The sequence below is a fragment of the Chlamydomonas reinhardtii genome, chromosome 6 (assembly GCF_000002595.2).
Source record: "Chlamydomonas reinhardtii strain CC-503 cw92 mt+ chromosome 6, whole genome shotgun sequence".
In the NCBI taxonomy this organism is placed as follows: domain Eukaryota; kingdom Viridiplantae; phylum Chlorophyta; class Chlorophyceae; order Chlamydomonadales; family Chlamydomonadaceae; genus Chlamydomonas; species Chlamydomonas reinhardtii.
This window is the reverse complement of record NC_057009.1, coordinates 4,947,843-4,967,302: the sequence shown is the minus strand read 5'-3', so window position 1 is coordinate 4,967,302 and position 19,460 is coordinate 4,947,843. Positions and strand designations below refer to the sequence as shown.

At 62.4% G+C, this 19,460-nt stretch overlaps 1 protein-coding gene across 1 annotated transcript; it reads right to left on the bottom strand.

Moving 5' to 3' along the window:
* Nucleotide 1: 1 nt before the first annotated feature.
* CHLRE_06g279700v5 (uncharacterized protein) lies at nt 2–19,345 on the bottom strand. The gene is made up of 48 exons (XM_001695254.2): nt 18,860–19,345; nt 18,491–18,646; nt 18,038–18,300; nt 17,820–17,931; nt 17,540–17,684; nt 17,170–17,425; nt 16,972–17,056; nt 16,663–16,847; nt 16,474–16,573; nt 16,227–16,357; nt 15,842–16,107; nt 15,556–15,718; nt 15,386–15,418; nt 15,181–15,238; nt 14,480–15,061; nt 13,969–14,293; nt 12,915–13,855; nt 12,546–12,701; nt 12,090–12,352; nt 11,872–11,983; nt 11,592–11,736; nt 11,216–11,471; nt 11,018–11,102; nt 10,709–10,893; nt 10,520–10,619; nt 10,270–10,400; nt 9,885–10,150; nt 9,599–9,761; nt 9,243–9,300; nt 8,542–9,123; nt 8,031–8,355; nt 6,977–7,917; nt 6,608–6,763; nt 6,155–6,417; nt 5,937–6,048; nt 5,657–5,801; nt 5,281–5,536; nt 5,083–5,167; nt 4,774–4,958; nt 4,585–4,684; nt 4,335–4,465; nt 3,954–4,219; nt 3,668–3,830; nt 3,504–3,536; nt 3,312–3,369; nt 2,611–3,192; nt 2,100–2,424; nt 2–1,986 (listed from the first exon to the last, which is right to left on the bottom strand). The coding sequence occupies exons 1-48, from the start codon at nt 18,911–18,913 to the stop codon at nt 974–976; spliced, it is 11,496 nt and encodes a 3,831-aa protein (XP_001695306.2). The 5' UTR covers nt 18,914–19,345; the 3' UTR covers nt 2–973.
* Between the last annotated feature and the right edge of the window lie 115 nt (nt 19,346–19,460).

Genomic DNA, 19,460 nt, shown 5'->3' with positions numbered 1-19,460 from the left:
ATGATTGCGGGTGTTACAAGAGAGGGCAACCCGAGCGCGCAAGCATGCAGGGGCCATCCCTTATGGCGGCCCCAAATGGGGCTGTCGATTATGCACGTCTTCTATACCAATACAACTTCCCGGGTCTCTCGAATTCCCTTACATGACGGACCAGACAATCATGGGAGACACCTAAGGAACCTGCAATCGACAGACGCGAGTTCAACCATGGCCTCGTCACTGGGAATGTCATGTACTACCATACCCGAGAAGCCTCATCACCACCATGGCGCAATCTAGATGCAAGGACTGCTCACCCCCAGGAAATGCTGTATCTTCTTGGGGCTGCTCGATACAAGACACCCCAGAAGCACTTCGTCCGATCCATCACACTCCAGAAGCTTCCGCAAATGAAGCTGTGGAACGACCCGTACCTTGCTCATATGGTAACATGTGCCATAAGTAGGAGAGGAAGCTTCATCGAGGGGCATCAACCTGCACCCTCAGTCTCAGCACACGGCCCTTCTGATCAATCATTCCTCACATTCGCGCACACGCATGCCTAGCCAGCTCCACGTCATACGCTACCAAGCGATCAATTCTCAATCCGGTATCATACGTGGTGGGTAGCACTGTACCCACACCAATGATGAATGCCACCCTGTGGTCAGCTGGTCACTTACCAAGAAGCTCCGTAAGCGCCTCGCGTGTTAGCCACTTAAATGAATCCCTGTTGCGTTCGACGTACCGTATGTACACACAATCCCGCGTGCAAACGCAGTCATCAATTTCACACTTGTCAGCAACCCTCACGCTGGTGACGCATCATATTTCAGATGTCGCTGCGCGTCCTGTCCCTACGCCAGAAGATTGAGGCACCCCATGCGTCCAAACAATTGTGCCCTGTGGGCAGTTGGAGCTGACCCGTGGCTGCTCAAGTCCTGGTAGTCCTGCCATCAGGAGCTGTACACGTTTGAAACATGAATGTATACATCTAATCCTCAGCGTCTTCAGTGTCATTCCCGAACCCACTGCTTGACCTCCTGCCATGCAGGACTGCAGGCGCGGGATGAACAGCGTTCTTGCCAATGCTCATCGTCCGGTTGCTCCGACGTTTCTGTAAGCTTGGTGCTTTCTTCGGGGCCGGCGGCACCGGCGCCTCCATGCCGCCCTCAGAAATGACCTCCAGCGGAACCACACGGCCGGTGCCCATAGCTGGTGCGCCGCCGGCGCTTTGGCGCCTGGACCGCAGGACAGCCACTGTGGCAGCCACCGCCGCCAGAACCGCAACAAGTACACCCGCAGCTGCCGCCCCAGCCACCACTGCTGCAGGGGGGCCACGGGCTCCCGAGCCTCCGCCTCCGCCACTTGCACCGTCGGCCAGGCTATCTGGTTGTAACTGCCCGTGAGCACCGGCAGCTGCAACCTGCCCTTGCTGGGCGTCGCTGCTATCTGGGCCCGCGCCAATCCTGCCCGCACTGCTGCTGTCAGTACTCTGCTGCTGCTGTGATGTGGATCCAGATGTGGTGGATTCGAGCGCAACAGGAGACGCGTCCAAAGCGGCATCTGCAGGCGCGGTGGTGTCTTGCGTGGTAGCTGTACGCAAAACAGCCGAGCTACCGGGTGGAACTGGACTAGGGGGCGAGGGGCTCGGCGGCACTGGACTGGGCGGCTTGGGGGGCGATGGGGGGCTCGGTGAAGGTGGAGCTGGAGGCAAAGGTGGCGAAGGAGATGGCGGGCGTGGCGAAGGCGGCCGCGGCGACGGTGGCCGGGGCATGCCCGTGCACGCGCCGCACGTCTTTCGACAAAAGTTGTTGTCCGTGACCCAGGTGTCATTGCACGAGCCCCAAGACTTGAGGTCGGCGCATGTGTACTGATCTGTCCAGCGCAGGTCCACACACGGCAGCCCTGCGCCGCTGCACACGCCACACGTGTCGTGGCAGTAGCCCTTGGGCGCCACCTCGTAGCAGCGGCCCAGCGGAACCATCTGCGAGCACGTCTGGTTCTCTGCAGGCAAAGATGGAATGGGAGGGGCGCCACACCGCGGGAAGCGTTAGAACCACGAAGCAAGCCAAACCGCAAACGCCTTACAGGTGTCCTCATCCCCTCCTTCCACTCACTGGACAGGCTGAGCGGCATGATGGGGATGTCGCGGCACCACTCCTGGCCCTCGCTGCAGCGACCGCACGTCACAGAGCAGTAGCCGAGCGTCTTGGCCACATTGGCACGCAGGTTGGCGTCCGACGTGTTGCCCAGCCACACGCCGCCGGTTCCCATGTCAGCGCAGCGGCCCTGCTGCTGCAACGTCGCGCAGGTGCAGTTGCCGGCAGACACGTTGAGTGCGCTGCATACGCTCAGCGGCGGCGCCACCTCGGCGCAGTAGGGGATGGTCCATTCGTTGTAGGCCGCCGTGATGGCGGGCGGGATGAAGCTGTCCACAGTGCCCTGGAGCGCAAGGAGAGGAAGAATGTCATACGGTATGTACACAGGGTGGCCCAGCGGCAGGTTTGGTGAGGCTGGCGCCGTTCTGGGTTCCAAAGGGGCACGTGCACACAGTCCCTGCCCCTGCTGCCCCTGCCATGCCTACTCCCAGTCCCAATGCATGGCCTCATTGGCCTGATCCTGACTCACGTTCATGGCACAGAACTGCCCAGAGAAGTCTTGTCCGTTCTGACTGGGGTACGGCGACGTGGAGCAGCCAGGGATGCTGGCCGTCACCTCATAGTACTCCTCCCAGCGGCTGCCGGGCACCATCAGCCCGCCGCTCCGGGCCGGCAGCCGACCCTGGTACGGCTCCTCCCAAAGGTCCACCAGCTTCAGGTACAGCAGCTTGCCGTCAAAGAAGTAGAACTCGCCGGAGTCGCTGCCCAGCACCGCCGCCAGGCTGGTCGCGGGCAGCAGCTGCCCGTCAGGCACCAGCCAGGAGCTGGCCACGCGGGTGATGCTGAAGGTGGTGCCGGCGGGGTAGCGCGTAGCAAAGATGATGGAGGTGCCGCGGGGCACAGTCTCCAAATGCACCTTGACGTACTTGGGTGCGCCCAGGCTCCAGTGCGCGTACCAGCCGCCGCGCCCCGTCAGGCCCGTCACGCCCTCGGCCCGAGTGATGATGGTGGCGCGGCGGCTGGCGCCGGTCTGGCCGAACTGCGCCACCACGCCGGCGTCGTACACGTTGATGTTGTTGACGGAAGGCCACAACCAGCCAGCCTCTTCAGTCTGCGCAGGAGCGTAGTCAAGGCAAACGTGACGCGAATGCAGGTCGCATAACACGTTGTTGGTTGGGACACCCCACGTGGAAGGTTCATAGCGAGGCGTGCAGACCATCAAGTTGTTACCGTGAGGTCATAGCTCGGCACCTCCAGCCTCAGGCGCCCCTGGGTGCGCCATGGGTACCTGGCGAACACGGCGAGTAAAAGCAGGTAGGGTCAATGCCCATGTACGTATCCGTCAATGTGCAGCATAAAAGGCAACAGCTGCTATGTTTGCATCCACAAAGCACACAGCAGGTCCGTCCATTCTCCACCCACCAGTCACACGCGAGGACGTTCGACGTTGCAGGCCTGCGCATGTGTTTGTTGGTTGAGGGACAGATAGCAATGCCAGTGGTGTTGAGTGTCAGCAGTGCGTGCTATGTTGCCCTGCACTGCCAAGTCACCGGCACAGCCAATAGCCCAGCCGACCCCGCACTCACACATTTGGCGGCGTGGCCGTGCAGGCCGTGTCCGTGCGCCACCAGTTAAAGCTCGAGGTGCAGGGTGTGGGCGCAGCGGCATCGCAGGGCCCGGTGTTGTTGGTGGCGGAGTAGGACGCTACCAGCGTGGGGCGCTTGGTGCCCGTGAAGGAACCGTCCGCGTCTGCAGGTCAGTGTGTGCATCGGGCAAGATCAAGAACGGGCGTGTGGCACAACAAAGGTACAAAACTTCCTTACACATACACAAGCAAACTAATGGAACGTGCCCCGCCATTCGTGTCCGCACCCAGGAAGTTGTAGAAGCGCCATGACCCAGTGCGGACCACGGGGTTGCTCAACACGGCCGCCTTGGTCACGTTCACTAGGCGGATGCCCCGAATGCTGGCCACGTGGAACGGCTTAAACTGGTCCGAAAAGGTCAATGCCACCAGCGCCGCCTGCGTGAGCCACTCGGTGCTGCTGTACACCACGTTGCGGATGGTGACGTTGGACATAAGGTGCCGCATCCACGTGTCGTAGAACTGCAGACCGAAGCGGTAGCCTTGTTGCAGGCTGCGAGTGGTAAACCAAAGGAGCAGCCGGGTGCGATGGGGCTTACGGGCGTTATCGACCGGGTAGCTGCGACGAGCGGCATAGCATGGCCTATGATTGCAGGCAGAAGACTCACTCATTGGGGATGTTGGCAGTCAGCCAGCCGGCGTGGGCGGAGTTGAGGTTCAGGTCGGCATTGAGCAGCTCATTGGGGTCACCGCGCACCGCCGCGCCCATGGTGCCGTCATGCGACTCAAAGCCGTCCACCTGGGGGCGGGCACAAGCAAGACGCAGGTAGGTAGCGCGTAGGTTCATGTGCGGTCCAGCAGCAAACGTGCTTGCAAGCAGTCACAGGGGCAAAGGCCACATGCATCGTAATGACTCACCAAGAACCGGTCGCCATAGGAAGCGACTGAGAAGCCGCCCAGCCACACTTTGGTGTTGCGCAACACAAACTTGACCGGTAACGAAGAGTTGGCCGTGTCTCTGTGGTAAGTAAGTGAGGGAGAGTACGGCGCATGTTGCCGAAATGGCTGGGCGAAAGGGAAAGCTGTAAGCAGCTCACAAAGACTCACGTGGGGTCAAACGTGGACCGCTCAATCTTGTAGATCAGCGTCACGTTGTCTGTGTCGTACTGCAGGTTACCGCCGCAGTAGATTGCACCCGCATTGTCCCAGTGATAGCCGGACGAGTGCGCGGTGTTGCCGCTGAAGCTCAGCGGGGGCCGCTTGTAGGGCTCCAGCGGCACGTTGCGGTTCAGCTGGGCAGATATGGGCACGCACAGGCGGCATAGTGAAACGAAGTCACCAGCCGGGTCACGATTGAGCATTGTGAAAGAAAGATGCCACCCAGCATGCAATGAGGGGGCACACACCGGCACTCACCCCGATCGGCAAGGGCAGGTTCAGGAACATGAAGCCGCTGGTGCCGCCACTGGCCGCGTTGTTGTCGATGTAGTTGTAGGCGTTGCTGCAACGATGGGAAGCCCGTGTGGGAATCACCAAGTCGTAGCGTATGGCACGCACGCAGATATTGCAAAGGCAAGAAACCATACACAGGCGGCCCTAGCCCCATGCGCCCACCTAAGGTAGAAGCCAGCAGCGGCCCAGTCGGCAGGCTGCAGCAGTGTAGCAGACTGGTAGATGGTGGGCGCGCCGAACACGCTGCCAACCGCGTCGCACGTGTCCACACGGCCCAGCGGGTGCACGAAGCCGGCAAAGTTGCCGCTGATGCGGTTGCGCTCCTCCGCGCCGTCCTCAATGTAGAACGCCGAGCCGGCCACGTGGAAGGCGGTGTTGCTGGCCACCGTCAGCGCGTGCGTGCCGTGGATGGTGAAGGCTGCGAGCGTGGGCAAGAGGTAGGCATACGGTCAAGGCAGTCATCAGGGCAAGTTTGGGATGGCCATTCTGCAACGACAGCCTTCACAGTACACACATCCTGAAGCCTCCATAAGCGCACCTCGCCAGTAGCTGGCGTACACTGCGTTGTCGGTCATGTAGCTGTCAGACGGCACCTCGCCCGCCATGTGGAAATGGAACGGGTAGCTGCCCATCTGAAACTGCTGGCCCATGCGGTAGCCCAGCACGCCGCGGATGCGCCCGCGCTGCACGTCACAGATCACGGGAACCGCCAGGTGAGCGGAGGTTCACTCGAAGATACAAGTGCGCGTTCGCACTGCACGTTAATGCCAACCAGCATGCCGCCGCCAAGTGGTCACCTTGCCCTCGCGCGAACCCACCTTGCTCTCAATGCGCACGTGCCCGCCCGCCAGCTCGGCCGCGGACTCGGGGCTGCCTTGCAACAGGATGCTGCGGCTCAGGAGCACCACTTCCGTCTGGTACTCGGGGCCCCTGCACCAGGACCGCGATGGTACGTGGTGTCACTATGGGCACCACATGCACATAAACGGGCCCCGGCCGTCCAAACAGCATCACTCGAAGGTTAGCGCCAACCTACCCGTAGTGCAAAAACTGCAGCGCCGTCGTGAATGTGATGTTCTTGCCGTCGGCGCTGATGCTCTGGATCTGCCTGACCTCGTTCTGGTTGCGGCACTCGTCTTTCCACACGCTGGTAGGGACGGCCACCAGCTGCCCCACACGCCAGTTGACTGCGTCGCGCACAGTCACCCAACGAGTGCCCGGGGCCGCTGTCTGAGTCAGCCGCGTCCAAGTGGGCGTGAACAGCACGCCGTGCATGTCCACAGTGCTGGTGTTCATGCCCTGTGCAGGGGAGGGAACCCTTGGTGCAGGTGTACAAGAGGAGAGTGCACACACAGTGCTCCTACGCCACAGAGTCCAGCATGAACACCTTGATTGCCCGCGACACTGCCACCTAGCCCACCTGGACACGGGCGATCCCGACCCACATGCCCTACTGAGGGCCCGTCCCAAAGAAGCTTTCCCTGCACACCTTGAGCGCCATCATGTTGGTGGGCACTCCTGCCGCGGGCGCGAACGTGATGGAGATGGCGCTCTGCAGGCGGCAGCTGGCGGAGCCCATACTGAAGTTGCCTTGCACCAGCAGCGTGGTCAGCGTCAGGTTCAGCGGCGCGTCGTCTATAACCAGCTGCACAGCGCACAGAAAGCCGGGGCAGGGACATGGTGTGAGGCGTGACCAAAACGCGTACGGCACGATTGAAGTGAGCAGGGAAGGCGCCCGGGTTGCAACGCCCAAGCTCGGCTTACACACACGGTTTCGTTGGCTAACCACCCAACTTCCAACGCGCAAGGTCCTGGTCCCCGCATTTGCAGTTTACCACAAATGCGCCAAGACGCATACCTGGCTGCCCTCGGGAACGGTGATGCGGCGGAAGCGCGAGCCCCCGCTCAGCATGCAGCCCGAAAGCAGCACACGGGTGCCCGGCGGAAGAGTTACGTCCTTGTCCGCGCCTGACACCGGCACCTGGTTAGCGTAATTTGTCCACGTCGCAGCCGAGTCCCAGCGCTTGAGCGACGCGTCGCAATGGGGGCAGCCGATGGTTGTGCACGAAGGAAGGACGCCGCAAGTCGCTGCGTTGGCTGACGAGGCAGGCGCTGGGTAGGATGCCGGGTCCACACACCCAGCGATGCCGGCCGTGTTGCCGGTGCAACGCCAAGGGCTGTTCGACGGCGAGGGCGGGGAAGGCGACGGCGGCTTGGGAGGTGTGGGCGGCGAGGGAGACGGTGGCTTTGGGGATGGAGGGACCGGAGGGGGAGAGGGCGCGGGCGGCTTGGGAGATGGCGGGGAGGGCGAAGGAGGCGCAGGGGGCTTCGGTGAGGGTGGTACGGGAGAAGGCGGCACGGGAGGCTTGGGCGAGGGCGGCACGGGGGATGGCGGTGTAGGCGGCTTGGGAGACGGTGGGCTGGGTGAAGGAGGAGACGGTGGCGAGGGCGGCTTAGGAGAGGGCGGGCTAGGCGAGGGAGGTGAGGGCGGCGATGGTGGGCGTGGCGACGGAGGCGAAGGAGATGGCGGGCGTGGCGAAGGCGGCCGCGGCGACGGTGGCCGGGGCATGCCCGTGCACGCGCCGCACGTCTTTCGACAAAAGTTGTTGTCCGTGACCCAGGTGTCATTGCACGAGCCCCAAGACTTGAGGTCGGCGCATGTGTACTGATCTGTCCAGCGCAGGTCCACACACGGCAGCCCTGCGCCGCTGCACACGCCACACGTGTCGTGGCAGTAGCCCTTGGGCGCCACCTCGTAGCAGCGGCCCAGCGGAACCATCTGCGAGCACGTCTGGTTCTCTGCAGGCAAAGATGGAATGGGAGGGGCGCCACACCGCGGGAAGCGTTAGAACCACGAAGCAAGCCAAACTGCAAACGCCTTACAAGTGTCCTCATCCCCTCCTTCCACTCACTGGACAGGCTGAGCGGCATGATGGGGATGTCGCGGCACCACTCCTGGCCCTCGCTGCAGCGACCGCACGTCACAGAGCAGTAGCCGAGCGTCTTGGCCACATTGGCACGCAGGTTGGCGTCCGACGTGTTGCCCAGCCACACGCCGCCGGTTCCCATGTCAGCGCAGCGGCCCTGCTGCTGCAACGTCGCGCAGGTGCAGTTGCCGGCAGACACGTTGAGTGCGCTGCATACGCTCAGCGGCGGCGCCACCTCGGCGCAGTAGGGGATGGTCCATTCGTTGTAGGCCGCCGTGATGGCGGGCGGGATGAAGCTGTCCACAGTGCCCTGGAGCGCAAGGAGAGGAAGAATGTCATACGGTATGTACACAGGGTGGCCCAGCGGCAGGTTTGGTGAGGCTGGCGCCGTTCTGGGTTCCAAAGGGGCACGTGCACACAGTCCCTGCCCCTGCTGCCCCTGCCATGCCTACTCCCAGTCCCAATGCATGGCCTCATTGGCCTGATCCTGACTCACGTTCATGGCACAGAACTGCCCAGAGAAGTCTTGTCCGTTCTGGCTGGGGTACGGCGACGTGGAGCAGCCAGGGATGCTGGCCGTCACCTCATAGTACTCCTCCCAGCGGCTGCCGGGCACCATCAGCCCGCCGCTCCGGGCCGGCAGCCGACCCTGGTACGGCTCCTCCCAAAGGTCCACCAGCTTCAGGTACAGCAGCTTGCCGTCAAAGAAGTAGAACTCGCCGGAGTCGCTGCCCAGCACCGCCGCCAGGCTGGTCGCGGGCAGCAGCTGCCCGTCAGGCACCAGCCAGGAGCTGGCCACGCGGGTGATGCTGAAGGTGGTGCCGGCGGGGTAGCGTGTAGCAAAGATGATGGAGGTGCCGCGGGGCACAGTCTCCAAATGCACCTTGACGTACTTGGGTGCGCCCAGGCTCCAGTGCGCGTACCAGCCGCCGCGCCCCGTCAGGCCCGTCACGCCCTCGGCCCGAGTGATGATGGTGGCGCGGCGGTTGGCGCCGGTCTGGCCGAACTGCGCCACCACGCCGGCGTCGTACACGTTGATGTTGTTGACGGAAGGCCACAACCAGCCAGCCTCTTCAGTCTGCGCAGGAGCGTAGTCAAGGCAAACGTGACGCGAATGCAGGTCGCATAACACGTTGTTGGTTGGGACACCCCACGTGGAAGGTTCATAGCGAGGCGTGCAGACCATCAAGTTGTTACCGTGAGGTCATAGCTCGGCACCTCCAGCCTCAGGCGCCCCTGGGTGCGCCATGGGTACCTGGCGAACACGGCGAGTAAAAGCAGGTAGGGTCAATGCCCATGTACGTATCCGTCAATGTGCAGCATAAAAGGCAACAGCTGCTATGTTTGCATCCACAAAGCACACAGCAGGTCCGTCCATTCTCCACCCACCAGTCACACGCGAGGACGTTCGACGTTGCAGGCCTGCGCATGTGTTTGTTGGTTGAGGGACAGATAGCAATGCCAGTGGTGTTGAGTGTCAGCAGTGCGTGCTATGTTGCCCTGCACTGCCAAGTCACCGGCACAGCCAATAGCCCAGCCGACCCCGCACTCACACATTTGGCGGCGTGGCCGTGCAGGCCGTGTCCGTGCGCCACCAGTTAAAGCTCGAGGTGCAGGGTGTGGGCGCAGCGGCATCGCAGGGCCCGGTGTTGTTGGTGGCGGAGTAGGACGCTACCAGCGTGGGGCGCTTGGTGCCCGTGAAGGAACCGTCCGCGTCTGCAGGTCAGTGTGTGCATCGGGCAAGATCAAGAACGGGCGTGTGGCACAACAAAGGTACAAAACTTCCTTACACATACACAAGCAAACTAATGGAACGTGCCCCGCCATTCGTGTCCGCACCCAGGAAGTTGTAGAAGCGCCATGACCCAGTGCGGACCACGGGGTTGCTCAACACGGCCGCCTTGGTCACGTTCACTAGGCGGATGCCCCGAATGCTGGCCACGTGGAACGGCTTAAACTGGTCCGAAAAGGTCAATGCCACCAGCGCCGCCTGCGTGAGCCACTCGGTGCTGCTGTACACCACGTTGCGGATGGTGACGTTGGACATAAGGTGCCGCATCCACGTGTCGTAGAACTGCAGACCGAAGCGGTAGCCTTGTTGCAGGCTGCGAGTGGTAAACCAAAGGAGCAGCCGGGTGCGATGGGGCTTACGGGCGTTATCGACCGGGTAGCTGCGACGAGCGGCATAGCATGGCCTATGATTGCAGGCAGGAGACTCGCTCACTCATTGGGGATGTTGGCAGTCAGCCAGCCGGCGTGGGCGGAGTTGAGGTTCAGGTCGGCATTGAGCAGCTCATTGGGGTCACCGCGCACCGCCGCGCCCATGGTGCCGTCATGCGACTCAAAGCCGTCCACCTGGGGGCGGGCACAAGCAAGACGCAGGTAGGTAGCGCGTAGGTTCATGTGCGGTCCAGCAGCAAACGTGCTTGCAAGCAGTCACAGGGGCAAAGGCCACATGCATCGTAATGACTCACCAAGAACCGGTCGCCATAGGAAGCGACTGAGAAGCCGCCCAGCCACACTTTGGTGTTGCGCAACACAAACTTGACCGGTAACGAAGAGTTGGCCGTGTCTCTGTGGTAAGTAAGTGAGGGAGAGTAAGGCGCATGTTGCCGAAATGGCTGGGCGAAAGGGAAAGCTGTAAGCAGCTCACAAAGACTCACGTGGGGTCAAACGTGGACCGCTCAATCTTGTAGATCAGCGTCACGTTGTCTGTGTCGTACTGCAGGTTACCGCCGCAGTAGATTGCACCCGCATTGTCCCAGTGATAGCCGGACGAGTGCGCGGTGTTGCCGCTGAAGCTCAGCGGGGGCCGCTTGTAGGGCTCCAGCGGCACGTTGCGGTTCAGCTGGGCAGATATGGGCACGCACAGGCGGCATAGTGAAACGAAGTCACCAGCCGGGTCACGATTGAGCATTGTGAAAGAAAGATGCCACCCAGCATGCAATGAGGGGGCACACACCGGCACTCACCCCGATCGGCAAGGGCAGATTCAGGAACATGAAGCCGCTGGTGCCGCCACTGGCCGCGTTGTTGTCGATGTAGTTGTAGGCGTTGCTGCAACGATGGGAAGCCCGTGTGGGAATCACCAAGTCGTAGCGTATGGCACGCACGCAGATATTGCAAAGGCAAGAAACCATACACAGGCGGCCCTAGCCCCATGCACCCACCTAAGGTAGAAGCCAGCAGCGGCCCAGTCGGCAGGCTGCAGCAGTGTAGCAGACTGGTAGATGGTGGGCGCGCCGAACACGCTGCCAACCGCGTCGCACGTGTCCACACGGCCCAGCGGGTGCACGAAGCCGGCAAAGTTGCCGCTGATGCGGTTGCGCTCCTCCGCGCCGTCCTCAATGTAGAACGCCGAGCCGGCCACGTGGAAGGCGGTGTTGCTGGCCACCGTCAGCGCGTGCGTGCCGTGGATGGTGAAGGCTGCGAGCGTGGGCAAGAGGTAGGCATACGGTCAAGGCAGTCATCAGGGCAAGTTTGGGATGGCCATTCTGCAACGACAGCCTTCACAGTACACACATCCTGAAGCCTCCATAAGCGCACCTCGCCAGTAGCTGGCGTACACTGCGTTGTCGGTCATGTAGCTGTCAGACGGCACCTCGCCCGCCATGTGGAAATGGAACGGGTAGCTGCCCATCTGAAACTGCTGGCCCATGCGGTAGCCCAGCACGCCGCGGATGCGCCCGCGCTGCACGTCACAGATCACGGGAACCGCCAGGTGAGCGGAGGTTCACTCGAAGATACAAGTGCGCGTTCGCACTGCACGTTAATGCCAACCAGCATGCCGCCGCCAAGTGGTCACCTTGCCCTCGCGCGAACCCACCTTGCTCTCAATGCGCACGTGCCCGCCCGCCAGCTCGGCCGCGGACTCGGGGCTGCCTTGCAACAGGATGCTGCGGCTCAGGAGCACCACTTCCGTCTGGTACTCGGGGCCCCTGCACCAGGACCGCGATGGTACGTGGTGTCACTATGGGCACCACATGCACATAAACGGGCCCCGGCCGTCCAAACAGCATCACTCGAAGGTTAGCGCCAACCTACCCGTAGTGCAAAAACTGCAGCGCCGTCGTGAATGTGATGTTCTTGCCGTCGGCGCTGATGCTCTGGATCTGCCTGACCTCGTTCTGGTTGCGGCACTCGTCTTTCCACACGCTGGTAGGGACGGCCACCAGCTGCCCCACACGCCAGTTGACTGCGTCGCGCACAGTCACCCAACGAGTGCCCGGGGCCGCTGTCTGAGTCAGCCGCGTCCAAGTGGGCGTGAACAGCACGCCGTGCATGTCCACAGTGCTGGTGTTCATGCCCTGTGCAGGGGAGGGAACCCTTGGTGCAGGTGTACAAGAGGAGAGTGCACACGCCACAGTGCTCCTACGCCACAGAGTCCAGCATGAACACCTTGATTGCCCGCGACACTGCCACCTAGCCCACCTGGACACGGGCGATCCCGACCCACATGCCCTACTGAGGGCCCGTCCCAAAGAAGCTTTCCCTGCACACCTTGAGCGCCATCATGTTGGTGGGCACTCCTGCCGCGGGCGCGAACGTGATGGAGATGGCGCTCTGCAGGCGGCAGCTGGCGGAGCCCATACTGAAGTTGCCTTGCACCAGCAGCGTGGTCAGCGTCAGGTTCAGCGGCGCGTCGTCTATAACCAGCTGCACAGCGCACAGAAAGCCGGGGCAGGGACATGGTGTGAGGCGTGACCAAAACGCGTACGGCACGATTGAAGTGAGCAGGGAAGGCGCCCGGGTTGCAACGCCCAAGCTCGGCTTACACACACGGTTTCGTTGGCTAACCACCCAACTTCCAACGCGCAAGGTCCTGGTCCCCGCATTTGCAGTTTACCACAAATGCGCCAAGACGCATACCTGGCTGCCCTCGGGAACGGTGATGCGGCGGAAGCGCGAGCCCCCGCTCAGCATGCAGCCCGAAAGCAGCACACGGGTGCCCGGCGGAAGAGTTACGTCCTTGTCCGCGCCTGACACCGGCACCTGGTTAGCGTAATTTGTCCACGTCGCAGCCGAGTCCCAGCGCTTGAGCGACGCGTCGCAATGGGGGCAGCCGATGGTTGTGCACGAAGGAAGGACGCCGCAAGTCGCTGCGTTGGCTGACGAGGCAGGCGCTGGGTAGGATGCCGGGTCCACACACCCAGCGATGCCGGCCGTGTTGCCGGTGCAACGCCAAGGGCTGTTCGACGGCGAGGGCGGGGAAGGCGACGGCGGCTTGGGAGGTGTGGGCGGCGAGGGAGACGGTGGCTTTGGGGATGGAGGGACCGGAGGGGGAGAGGGCGCGGGCGGCTTGGGAGATGGCGGGGAGGGCGAAGGAGGCGCAGGGGGCTTCGGTGAGGGTGGTACGGGAGAAGGCGGCACGGGAGGCTTGGGCGAGGGCGGCACGGGGGATGGCGGTGTAGGCGGCTTGGGAGACGGTGGGCTGGGTGAAGGAGGAGACGGTGGCGAGGGCGGCTTAGGAGAGGGCGGGCTAGGCGAGGGAGGTGAGGGCGGCGATGGTGGGCGTGGCGACGGAGGCGAAGGAGATGGCGGGCGTGGCGAAGGCGGCCGCGGCGACGGTGGCCGGGGCATGCCCGTGCACGCGCCGCACGTCTTTCGACAAAAGTTGTTGTCCGTGACCCAGGTGTCATTGCACGAGCCCCAAGACTTGAGGTCGGCGCATGTGTACTGATCTGTCCAGCGCAGGTCCACACACGGCAGCCCTGCGCCGCTGCACACGCCACACGTGTCGTGGCAGTAGCCCTTGGGCGCCACCTCGTAGCAGCGGCCCAGCGGAACCATCTGCGAGCACGTCTGGTTCTCTGCAGGCAAAGATGGAATGGGAGGGGCGCCACACCGCGGGAAGCGTTAGAACCACGAAGCAAGCCAAACTGCAAACGCCTTACAAGTGTCCTCATCCCCTCCTTCCACTCACTGGACAGGCTGAGCGGCATGATGGGGATGTCGCGGCACCACTCCTGGCCCTCGCTGCAGCGACCGCACGTCACAGAGCAGTAGCCGAGCGTCTTGGCCACATTGGCACGCAGGTTGGCGTCCGACGTGTTGCCCAGCCACACGCCGCCGGTTCCCATGTCAGCGCAGCGGCCCTGCTGCTGCAACGTCGCGCAGGTGCAGTTGCCGGCAGACACGTTGAGTGCGCTGCATACGCTCAGCGGCGGCGCCACCTCGGCGCAGTAGGGGATGGTCCATTCGTTGTAGGCCGCCGTGATGGCGGGCGGGATGAAGCTGTCCACAGTGCCCTGGAGCGCAAGGAGAGGAAGAATGTCATACGGTATGTACACAGGGTGGCCCAGCGGCAGGTTTGGTGAGGCTGGCGCCGTTCTGGGTTCCAAAGGGGCACGTGCACACAGTCCCTGCCCCTGCTGCCCCTGCCATGCCTACTCCCAGTCCCAATGCATGGCCTCATTGGCCTGATCCTGACTCACGTTCATGGCACAGAACTGCCCAGAGAAGTCTTGTCCGTTCTGGCTGGGGTACGGCGACGTGGAGCAGCCAGGGATGCTGGCCGTCACCTCATAGTACTCCTCCCAGCGGCTGCCGGGCACCATCAGCCCGCCGCTCCGGGCCGGCAGCCGACCCTGGTACGGCTCCTCCCAAAGGTCCACCAGCTTCAGGTACAGCAGCTTGCCGTCAAAGAAGTAGAACTCGCCGGAGTCGCTGCCCAGCACCGCCGCCAGGCTGGTCGCGGGCAGCAGCTGCCCGTCAGGCACCAGCCAGGAGCTGGCCACGCGGGTGATGCTGAAGGTGGTGCCGGCGGGGTAGCGCGTAGCAAAGATGACGGAGGTGCCGCGGGGCACAGTCTCCAGATGTACCTTGACGTACTTGGGTGCGCCCAGGCTCCAGTGCGCGTACCAGCCGCCGCGCCCCGTCAGGCCCGTCACGCCCTCGGCCCGAGTGATGATGGTGGCGCGGCGGTTGGCGCCGGTCTGGCCGAACTGCGCCACCACGCCGGCGTCGTACACGTTGATGTTGTTGACGGAAGGCCACAGCCAGCCAGCCTCCTCAGTCTGCGCAGGAGCGTAGTCAAGGCAAACGTGACGCGAATGCAGGTCGCATAACACGTTGTTGGTTGGGACACCCCACGTGGAAGGTTCATAGCGAGGCGTGCAGACCATCAAGTTGTTACCGTGAGGTCATAGCTCGGCACCTCCAGCCTCAGGCGCGCCTGGGTGCGCCATGGGTACCTGGTGAACACGGGGAGTAAAAGCAGGTAGGGTCCATGCTCATGTACGTATCCGTCAATGTAGGGGGGCATGAAAAAGAGCAGCTACCATGTTTGCATCCCCAAAGCAGTGACCTGTGTGCACACATCAGGTCCGATCCCAACCCACCAGTCACACGCGAGGACGTTCGACGTTGCAGGCCTGCGCATGTGTTTGTTGATTGAGGGCCAGATCGAAAAATGCCAGTGGTTTTGAGTGTCAGCAGTGCGTGCTATGTTGCCCTACAATGCCAAGTCACCGGCACAGCCCATAGCTAGCCCAGCCGACCCCGCACTCACACGTTCGGCGGCGTGGCTGTGCAGGCCGTGTCCGTGCGCCACCAGTTGAAGCTCGAGGTGCAGGGTGTGGGCGCAGCGGCATCGCAGGGCCCGGTGTTGTTGGTGGCGGAGTAGGACGCTACCAGCGTGGGGCGCTTGGTGCCCGTGAAGGAGCCGTCCGCGTCTGCAGGTCAGTGTGTGCATCGGACAAGATCAAGAACGGGCGTGTGGCACAGCGGAGGTGCGAGACTTCCTTACACCTACACAAGCAAACTAATGGAACGTGCCCCGCCATTCGCGTCCGCACCCAGGAAGTTGTAGAAGCGCCACGACCCAGTGCGGACCACAGGGTTGCTCAACACGGCCGCCTTGGTCACGTTCACTAGGCGGATGCCCCGTATGCTGGCCACGTGGAACGGCTTAAACTGGTCCGAAAATGTCAACGCCACCAGGGCCGCCTGCGTGAGCCACTCGGTGGTGCTGTACACCACGTTGCGGATGGTGACGTTAGACATAAGGTGCCGCATCCACGTGTCGTAGAACTGCAGACCAACGCGGTAGCCTTGTTGCAGGCTGCGAGTGGGAAACCGAAGGAGCAGCCGGGTGCGATGGGGCTTACGGGCGTTATCGACCGGGTAGCCGCGACGAGCGGCATAGCATGGCCTATGATAGCAGGCAGGAGACTCGCTCACTCATTGGGGATGTTGGCAGTCAGCCAGCCGGCGTGGGCGGAGTTGAGGTTCAGGTCGGCATTGAGCAGCTCGTTGGGGTCACCGCGCACCGCCGCGCCCATGGTGCCGTCATGCGACTCAAAGCCGTCCACCTGGGGGCGGGCAGGTAGACGCAGGTAGGTAGCGCGTAGGTTCATGTGCGGTCCAGCAGCAAACGTGCTTGCAAGCAGTCACAGGGGCAAAGGCCACATGCATCGTAATGCCTCACCAAGAAGCGGTCGCCGTAGGAAGCGACCGAGAAGCCGCCCAGCCATACTTTGGTGTTGCGCAGCACAAACTTGACCGGCAACGAGGAGTTGGCCGGGTCTCTGTGGCAAGTAAGTGAAAGAGAGTAAGGCGCATGTTGCCGAAACGGCTGGGCGAAAGAGAAAGCCGTAAGCAGCTCACAAAGACTCACGTGGGGTCAAACGTGGACCGCTCAATCTTATAGATCAGCGTCACGTTGTCTGTGTCGTACTGCAGGTTGCCGCCGCAGTAGATTGCACCCGCATTGTCCCAGTGATAGCCGGACGAGTGCGCGGTGTTGCCGCTGAAGCTCAGCGGGGGCCGCTTGTAGGGCTCCAGCGGCACGTTGCGGTTCAGCTGGGCAGATATGGGTTGGCACAGGAGGCATAGTGGAACGCAGTCGCCATCGGGATCGCGACGGAGCATTGTAAAAGAAAGATGTCACCCAGCATGCAATGAGGGGGTACACACGGGCACTCACCCCGATCGGCAAGGGCAGGTTCAGGAACATGAAGCCGCTGGTGCCGCCACTGGCCGCGTTGTTGTCGATGTAGTTGTAGGCGTTGCTGCAACGATGGGAAGCCCGTGTGGGAATCATCAAGTCGTAGCCTATGGCACGCACGCAGGTATTGCAAAGGCAAGAAACCATACACAGCGGCCCCTAGCCTCATGCACCCACCTCAAGTAGAAGCCTGCAGCGGCCCAGTCGGCAGGTTGCAGCAGTGTAGCCGACTGGTAGATGGTGGGCGCGCCGAACACGCTGCCGACCGCGTCGCACGTATCCACACGGCCCAGCGGGTGCACGAAGCCGGCGAAGTTGCCGGTGATACGGTTGCGCTCCTCCGCACCGTCCTCAATGTAGAACGCCGAGCCGGCCACGTGGAAGGCGGTGTTGCTGGCCACCGTCAGCGCGTGCGTGCCGTGGATGGTGAAGGCTGAGAGCGTGGGCCAGAGGTAGGCATACGGTCAAGGCAGCCATCAGGGCAAGTTGGTCATTCTGCAACGGCAGCCTTCACAGTACACACATCCGCAAGCCTCCATGAGCTCACCTCGCCAGTAGCTGGCGTACACTGCGTTGTCGGTCATGTAGCTGTCAGACGGCACCTCGCCCGCCATGTGGAAATGGAACGGGTAGCTGCCCATCTGAAACTGCTGGCCCATGCGGTAGCCCAGCACGCCGCGGATGCGCCCGCGCTGCACGTCACAGTTCATGGGAACCGCCAGGTGAGCGGAGGTTCACTCGAAGATACAAGTGCGCGTTCGCACTGCTCGTTAATGCCGACCCACATGCGGCCGCCCAGCGGTCACCTTGCCCTCGATTCAACCCACCTTGCTCTCAATGCGCACGTGCCCGCCCGCCAGCTCGGCCGCGGACTCGGGGCTGCCTTGCAACAGGATGCTGCGACTCAGGAGCACCACTTCCGTCTGGTACTCGGGGCCCCTGCACCAGGACCGCGATGGTACGTGCTGTCACTACGGGCACCACAAGCAAATAAACGGGCCCCGGCCGTCCAAACAGCATCACTCGAAGGTTAGCGCCAACCTACCCGTAGTGCAAAAACTGCAGCGCCGTCGTGAATGTGATGTTCTTGCCGTCGGCGCTGACGCTCTGGATCTGCCTGACCTCGTTCTGGTTGCGGCACTCGTCTTTCCACACGCTGGTAGGGACGGCCACCAGCTGCCCCACACGCCAGTTGACTGCGTCGCGCACAGTCACCCAACGAGTGCCCGGGGCCGCCGTCTGAGTCAGGCGCGTCCAAGTGGGCGTGAACAGCACGCCGTGCATGTCCACAGTGCTGGTGTTCATGCCCTGTGCAGGGGAGAGAACCTTTGGTGCAGGTGTACAAGAGGAGAGTGCACACACAGTGCTCCTACGCCACAGAGTCCAGCATGAACACCTTGATTGCCCGCGACACTGCCACCTAGCCCACCTGGACACGGGCGATCCCGACCCACATGCCCTACTGAGCGCCCGTCTCAGCAAAGCTTTCCCTGCACACCTTAAGCGCCATCATGTTGGTGGGCACTCCTGCCGCGGGCGCGAACGTGATGGAGATGGCGCTCTGCAGGCGGCAACTGGCGGAGCCCATGCTGAAGTTGCCTTGCACCAGCAGCGTCGTCAGCGTCAGGTTCAGCGGCGCGTCGTCTATAACCAGCTGCACGGTGCACAGAAAGCCGGGGCAGGGACATGGTGTGAGGCGTGACCAAAACGCGTACAGCACGATTGAAGTGAGCAGGGAAGGCGCCCGGGTTGCAACGCTCAAGCTCGGCTTACACACACGGTTTCGTTGGCTAACCACCCAACTTCCAACGCGCAAGGTCCTGGTCCCCGCATTTACAGTTTACCACAAATGCGCCAAGACGCATACCTGGCTGCCCTCGGGAACGGTGATGCGGCGGAAGCGCGAGCCCCCGCTCAGCATGCAGCCCGAAAGCAGCACACGGGTGCCCGGCGGAAGAGTTACGTCCTTGTCCGCGCCTGACACCGGCACCTGGTTAGCGTAATTTGTCCACGTCGCAGCCGAGTCCCAGCGCTTGAGCGACGCGTCGCAATGGGGGCAGCCGATGGTTGTGCACGAAGGAAGGACGCCGCAAGTCGCTGCGTTGGCTGACGAGGCAGGCGCTGGGTAGGATGCCGGGTCCACACACCCAGCGATGCCGGCCGTGTTGCCGGTACATGTCAGAGCAAGTGTTCCCCCGAGCCATGATAAAAGTAGTCCCAGTGAGAGCGGTAGTAACATCTTCTTAACAAGTATAGCACATCACACAAGGCAAAACAAAGCTCGGCCCTGGCAGGGGTATTCGCAGCGTATTCTTGCTGGCTCCCGAGGTTTCAGCTCGCAATTCCAGCGTTCCAATGTATTACATAAAGAAAAGTACGTTAGCTAGACAAAACCCTCCGTGTGGGCTTCCTACTCGGTCGGGATCCTCAGAGGAAGGCCGCGCAATCGATGCACCCTGGCCGCGCTC